Source organism: Brachionichthys hirsutus, unplaced genomic scaffold, assembly GCF_040956055.1.
Source record: "Brachionichthys hirsutus isolate HB-005 unplaced genomic scaffold, CSIRO-AGI_Bhir_v1 contig_244, whole genome shotgun sequence".
NCBI classification, from domain to species: Eukaryota; Metazoa; Chordata; class Actinopteri; order Lophiiformes; family Brachionichthyidae; genus Brachionichthys; species Brachionichthys hirsutus.
Genome location: NW_027180453.1, coordinates 117,581 through 125,258, shown reverse-complemented (window position 1 = coordinate 125,258; position 7,678 = coordinate 117,581). Strand labels below are relative to the sequence as shown.

General features: G+C 43.7%; 1 protein-coding gene across 1 annotated transcript; it reads right to left on the bottom strand.

Annotated features, from left to right (window-relative positions):
- Positions 1–488: 488 nt before the first annotated feature.
- On the bottom strand, positions 489–6,061 carry LOC137915012 (choline transporter-like protein 1). The gene is made up of 16 exons (XM_068758491.1): positions 6,038–6,061; positions 5,772–5,858; positions 5,036–5,178; positions 4,291–4,427; positions 4,025–4,118; positions 3,705–3,874; positions 3,521–3,610; positions 3,300–3,442; positions 2,913–3,099; positions 2,384–2,552; positions 2,099–2,255; positions 1,892–1,975; positions 1,658–1,795; positions 1,336–1,572; positions 1,013–1,087; positions 489–876 (listed from the first exon to the last, which is right to left on the bottom strand). The coding sequence occupies exons 1-16, from the start codon at positions 6,059–6,061 to the stop codon at positions 865–867; spliced, it is 1,947 nt and encodes a 648-aa protein (XP_068614592.1). The 3' UTR covers positions 489–864.
- Between the last annotated feature and the right edge of the window lie 1,617 nt (positions 6,062–7,678).

The following is a 7,678-nucleotide window of genomic DNA, read 5'->3' as shown; positions in this document are numbered from 1 at the left end:
ATTGCTTTTGCAGCAGCTGCTGCCCTCAGGTGGTTAAAGTTACACTCAGCTGAACACTTTTTGTTCACTCCAGGGCTTCGGGTTAAGGACAGAGATACGATCTGATAGGAATGGAATGCACGTTGTACATTCCTTAACCGACAAGCACACCCAATTCTTCTTCTTTCGGAGGCCAGACGCAGGCAGACATCGCTGAAAATGCTTTTCGTGACAGTGTGTTACTGGAATTGATAAATATAATTTCTGTCACCTAATGAAAATCGGTACATTTGTTTTGGAGAACATCCTTAACAAATATTTCATGTGTGTTAATTCGTTTCCTATTGCAAGGCATAAATTATTTGTTCTGATCCTAAGACTTTCATTGCTGACATTTCACTTTATTTGCTGCCATCTACTGACTAGAAGGGGAGTGGAAGTTCACAATCTGACGCACGCAGACCCGTCGGCCATGTGACAAAGACAGAAGGAAGTCATGTGACCATGAAACAAACTGTTTTAATTCATTTAATTATAAAACAACTGTAACAACGCAGACAAACCACAGTTAGCTATCCATTTCCTACAGTGAACAAGGGAAAATAAAAAACATTTTAAACCATTCATATTACAGACTTGAACACAAAAATGGTTATAAAGACAAAAACAGAACGAGTTCTTTTTTTTGACATGTCACATCTATTAAGTGTTAAATCTTATCTTTCAAAACTACAGAACCAAATCCAGTGTATTTTAAGTGGAAGACATAAATAGCCCCTGGATGGATGCAGTTGTCTTACTGACTTCTTTGGAGAGAACTGCTGGTAAAGGCCGAGTTAAGTCCGTGTATTCTTTAGTGGTTTTAACAGTTTTTATGAACTTTGTTCAAGAATTTGCCTGCAATGGAAAATAAAAATAGAAATTAGTAACTTCTGGACACAGTAATAGAATTCAACACAATTGATTCACTGATTTACACAACGGAACAGTCAGGATCCAGTTTGAAGAAGAATGCAAAGATTTTCCAGCTCACCATGGACCTCAACTCTCCTCCATCTCCATCACCTGGCTTGTAACGATCCATTTTCCTACTGTTCTCGACGTATTCCTGGGAACAGAAAGAGATGAGTCGGTCACATTGGCACAGTGTTGGTTCTTTTATTGGGGTAATACATTTTCAAGAAACGAAGAGTATGGCAATATTGATGGAACGTTTGGACAACAAATACTGAACGGAACGCAAAATCCGGTCCAGACATGTACACTAACCGCACCAGAGACTCCGTTTCAAATATTTTTAATCTCCAAAACACAAAATGTGCACTTTAAATGCTCTATTCTCTTTTAATCGCTCACCATTAAAGCCTTGTCCATGTAGTACTCTCGTCCAGGACTGCCATCGTTATACTTTGAGTCCACAGCAAAACAGAGGAAGAGAACGTCGACCACAATCTCAAAGACCGAAAGGAAGCAGTGAGCCACCAGGAAGGCAAAGACACTGACGATGAGGATGGGCAAGACCCAAACGGTGTAGTCCCTCTGGTAGTTTAGAGCCAGGACACCAGCGAAAGCCGTGCAGGAGACGATAATGATCTGAGACAATCGCGTAAAGAAAAAAAAAACGCATTAGAATAGTATCACACATAAGCAAAAACCAGAATATGTCTATGCGTGGTACCTTCCCCAAGAAGAGGACAAAGTCCCCGACGGTGTTAATGGCGGCGACTCGGAGGGCATTCTCCACCAGGATGAGGAAAGCGTCTCGGGCTGAGGTGCAGAAGCTCGTACTGTTGATGGCTGTCGCAGTATAAGCATTCTGACAACATAAGAAGTGGGCACAAGTACTGTAAACACTTGGGACCTGGTTTCCACGGTGTACTACCATGTACTTCATCAGCCTCAAATGACTTACTTGATTTAAATATGCGAGACACTTCTCAAGACACCACAAACAGCAGACACAAGCCTTCAACATGCAACGAGCGCAGGCGTTCTCCTGTTTAAAAAAAGAAAGAAGACGACATTCAGTTAGAAAGCCTGTATTTTAAAGTGCAGATAATTGACACTTGCAGGGTAAATATTTGTAGCAAAATAACGGAGACGTGACTTTGCAGCTCACCTTTCCTTTGAGCTGGCTGTGGATGTAGGTGAGGATGAGGCGAGGGATTTTAACCAGGGTGATGATGAAGGAGCCTTTGGCCAGAGTGCCCAGATGGTAGCGGACGGTACGCACCATGGAGGACAGGATGGGGGTAGTCGGCAGCTGAGACTTATTCCTAACACACACAAAAAACAGAAGGCAGAAGTAAAAACGTGTAACCTAAAACTGAAACGATCCTATAAATTAACAGCGAGGGGGAACTTCAGCCATTTGTGCGATGAAAAACAAACGATTGTCCCCGACCTTGTGAAGTAATAGGTCACCACGGCTCCAGCAATGGTCATCTGCTGGAAGGCGAGTATGAACTCCGTGATCCAGATGAGACCCACAGCGTGATACCAGACCAGGTACTGAAGAGGCCCCTGCATTTCATACTCAACAATGCCTGTGGAGTTGTTTTTCATTGGCGCTCCTGTGAAAGCAAACGATAACTAGGAACGACTAAAAGCAAGAGACGTTGATGCTTCTAACTTTAAAAATACTCATTTACAGAATAAATAAAAAGCTGTAGGAAAGCACTGTGGGAGCTGAAAAGAGACGCTGTTCTTTTGACTCCACGCTCTCATGTCATGTGATTGGCACAAGATTCCCTGTGTGGGCGCCCAGTCATTTCACGAAACAGTGAGAAACTGTCCGCAAGGAACAAACTCAATACTCCACTTGTTTGCACTGATAATAGAAAATATTATGAATCGTGTACAGCACATAGCAACACGTCTAAAATTCAACGCATCAGACAAACATCCGCTGCCACTGCAAGTCCCGTCCTTACCTGAAGTCCCGAGGAAGAGAAGTACCATGATCCAGTACATCCAGAAGAGCATGAGGGAGATGAAGGTCCAGAGGGGCTGCAGGACCAGCAGGGGAAGGTGGATGAAGACTTTACCAGCAACGTGGAACAGGGAGATGGTGAGAGCCACGCGCTTCCTCATGAAGAACATCACAATCAGGAGGACTACCTGGTTGGGTCAGACAGAGAGATGTGAACCAAGACATCAGCGAATTGAACTTTAGAGATGGAATTACGACCAGGAATAAAAAGCTCGACTCTCAGAAGAAAAGACTGGCGGTGTCTCGTCTATTTCCCGAGCTTTTAAAGCTCTAAAAACGTGCTCCAATCCCTAAAGATATAAGAAATGATCCATACATGCAAACATACCGTGAAAATTGTGGCACCAATTGCATAGATAAGCAAGGCTTTGACATTGTCTGAGGCTACTTCCTTCCCAAACACCGATAAGGTGTTATTAGCAACAGCGTTCCTGTGGTCCGCGTAGAGCCACCAGAGGACGCCTGTCCCTCCTGCAAAAGGACAGAGTTCAGCATCATCCCTCGCACAGTCGCCAACGCGAGTAATCGTGCGCTGCCTTTAAACGCTACCTATGGAGCCAACGATGACCAGGATGGTTAGAATCCACACCAGCACTTTAGAGATGTAGCGAATTACAACCATCATGATCAGGGACAGAACTGAGGGAGACGGCAGAGCGACACATGAGAACAGGAAACACTCAGGAGAATGTATGTCTAATTACTGTGAGAGAGGTGTGACCCTGTGCTATACCTAAAGCCAGCAAACAAAGGCCCATAATAATCTCCTTGCTGGCCATCACCCCGGCGATGACCCGCCGCAGCACGTTGTTGTCGCTAACAAACGTGACAAACGCCTGTGCAAATTCAGCATAGCAACTGATATCCACAGGAATACAGCGGTGGAACACTGGGACGGGCTCACTGGAGACGATGGAGAAAATACATTATACATTATAGTTGTTCCTCTTTAAACCTGGAATATCTACAAGTAGATGAGTCCGAACTGCATATTTGTGCAAAAAGTTCATTCGTTGAAATTTCAATGAAACCTATGACGATATTCTAGATTACCTTGGTGGGACGGGGAGTTTAGGACATTTGGTGGCTCTCTCTGAATGGCTTACGTATCGGGTAGGAGAGACATCATAGGAGCAGAGATGAGATCCTGCCGACAACAAACAATGGTTTACTTTCAAATATCTGACGTTTGCATGCAATTCTAAAGATTTCCAGTGCATATAAATTTGTGTTATACATTTATCATAGATAGATCCATAGCAATACTATAAATAATATGAAATAGGTCAACTGGGTCCACTCCAAAGACATTCTCTCACCATTATTCAGGGCAAACTGCTTTAGATCACTGTACGTCTTCAGTTCATCGGCGGGACATTTGGAGACGCACAGTGCGATGGATTTGACCCTCCTATTGATAATGTCGAGGTTGCAAGGATCTAGAAAGAAAACATACCTGGCAGAACGAAAAATGGGAATTTCGGTTTAGCTGTTAAATAAAAAAGTCAGTCGTAAACAAAGATCAGTATTTGGGTGCTACGAGACCAGCTGGAACTTTTTTGTTCGGGCAGAAATGAAAGACGGTGACATTTGCTTTTCTGTCGCACAGATCCTCCTTTGTAGCAGAAACGCCTTTTATTCAAAGCCTCCATGGGCAATTGGCCCATCAATAAAGCATGAGCCATTGTTTCAGGATAACTGGGCCTACAGGCTGCATGCTGATGCAAGGCTTCAGCCCAAGAGGAGGAATATCATCACAAACGTCTCCTACGAATTAGAACAGGAGGACAATCTGTGGCAATTATTACTATTATTATTACAGACTTTTAGAGAAATATAAAAACTAACAATCTCTATTTACCCTCTGATTTATTCTCTTAATATACAAATCGGCACATTAAACATCAGACCATCCTGATTGGAGAAAAGTCTACCGGCGCCTCGTGAATCTATTGTTGCATCAGGGGAAAGAAGAGAAAATACATCCCGTACAGCCGGGCTGTAACGTATTTAAGGAAATAAAAACATGGATTTGAGGGAGAGGAGCCACAGTGTGTAACCAACTTGTTTTCTCTCATGTCCCGGCCACTGAGAGCCACGCCCTCGATCTTGGTGTTATTATGCCCACAGGTGTTGCCATAACTGTCGTATCCTGAGATGAGCCTGGAGGCGGCTCCTGTGGCGATGGGATAGCCACAGATACAGACCTGCAGGTGACACAGAGTAGAGTCGATCAGATAGCTGAAGGACAAGACAAGTGGTGAATATATATTACTCAGCATACAGCTCCATTTGCTCATCTGTAATGGATGCTGCACGAGATGAAGGACATGATTTACAAACACGTCTTTACTTTACTGTAATTTCTACTACATGCAGAAGATCTACAAACAAACGTTCTCATGGTTAGGGGCGTTGAATTGTACATGTCGGTAACAAATCTGATCTGCAGTCTGGTGGGGCGGACTCGCAGGCTCCGTTGTCTTTTCCTAGACAGAAACTAATGGGAGTACAGACTGCAGACATTAATTTATTGCATTGCAAATTATCCCGCAATCGGCACTTTTGGAAATCTTAGATCTGTCTTGTTTTAAAAGTTATTTGCTCACTCGGTTTTAATCAAGCCTTCTTGTACTTTTGGACTGAAACCATCTTATTTTAATATTTTGTGACATGCAAAGTACTTTTTAAAAAAAAAACTTTACTCTACTGGTTATTTTTTCCCCCTTAGAAACATCCCGAACTTATATTAACGCTGACCTTTTATTACACATTTAAGACAGCTTGAACAGAAACTCACCATCCCGACGCAGAACACGCCGAAGACGACGAGCCACGGGACGTCCGTGCAGCTGCGCTGCTCCAGCGGCTTCCAGTCGCGTTTGCTCTGCCGAGGCATAAATAAGAGCTTTAAAAGCAGGTGGAACGCAGATATCTGCGAACTACAAGGCTGCTCCGAGAACTACAAATAACTGCGTGGTTGTCTACTCTACGCAGCAGCAGCCGCGTCTCACGCGTAAAGCAGCCAGACCCCCCCCCCACCATGTTTCTTTTTGCTGAGCTTACCTCTGCGCTGCTACAACAACCCATTGCGGACCAGAGCGCATTCAAACTTTACGCGCCTTTCTCTTTGGTGAAATGTTTTTCACCTCATTTTCTCTCCCCCTCCTCCGTCTTTTCTCTTCTCTCTCCAACTAGAACCCGGACAAAAACACGAGCCCGCACAACTTTGCGCAACGACGGCCACTTTTTTCCCGTGACACGCCCCTGTCTGCGCCGAGGTGAGCCAAACGCGGAAGAAGTCAAGTTTCATATGCTGCCTTCGTGGGCTGTCGGACATGTCACTACCTGTGGAACGCATCCATTCATCTTCTTGTAGACTTTCCGAGAAGGTAGGCGTTCAAAACGTTAGATGGAGGGCCTCTAATAAATTATTAGAGTTCAAGGGTGGGCAAAAAATATCAGAATCGAGAATTAAGATTAATTTACTAAACTTAATGTTCAATTTGCCAACATCACTGAAATAAGTAAGTGGGCATCTTGCTGAAAATATAAACAAAACAAAACGTTTGCATTCTACGCGATTACGTTTCTATTGCACACACGGTTCCCCTTATAATAACCGTAATATGAGGTTTTGTCGCCCCCCGCAGTTTGCATGGTGTTATTGCATGGCAACGTGCCGGGGCGCTGCAGGACCTGACTGGTTCATCAAATCTTCAGCAGAGACGACTGTGGAAGATGAGACCGCTGCAGCTCCTCCTCCTCCAGCATGATCAGCATCTTTAAGGATGACCGTTCCTTCTGGTGAAGGCTGCTTTATGCTCCCCAAGTAGGATGGAATTCCAGAAAGCCTTCTGAAGAAGTGATTTTATTCTGCTTTTGCTTTTATTGTGCTGCCTCTTGTAGAGTAGAGAAGCAAGCCAATGTTGATATTTAAATGTGCCAATCTCTTGATTTGTTCTGAGCGAGTGAAAACTCCCTGCAGCCTTAGATTAATGGTCATCAGATTCAACCGTCAAGAATTGCCATGACCTGGATGAATGAGAATCACCATTAACATATTTCAAGTAATTGCTTTGTAATTGGTGAGCATGTAATAAAAGCAAAAAGAAGGAGGAATGCAAGTGATATCTCTGAACCAAACGCAGCAATCCGATGTGAATATTTGTGAGAGAACGTGGTCAAATACTGGGATTTTATATTTGGAGCCAAAATTCAAACTAACATGGAGAAGCAACAACTGTTCAAATGATGAAACGGCTCCTGGACTATTGTCTCCTGGCTCTCCGTCTCAACTATTTCCTGCTGATGATGATGCTGTGGCAACAGTGTCTAAGGATAACACTTTTTCTTGGATCTCTACCGGAGGAGTCGATGCCAGCACAGCATATGTTTCGCAGAATCTGGGGTGGGGGGGTGCAGTACGTCACTATTTTGGCCTTCACTGGGACGAGTCCAAGTTCAACAATTGTTATTCATAAACAACCAGTCAGGAGGTTAAACACATCTCAGCAGTCGGATAGTTTCAACATTCAAGCTGTTGTAAAATGGCAAACCGGCAAAGCAATACTGAGCATCTGGTTAGAAAACCAATTTAAATGTGTCAGATGGCCCCATGTTTACGATACCAACCTATGAAATATTCAGGCTATTTAACGCTCATGCACGTCTGAGTGTTATTTGAATCTTACGGTATGGCGCTGC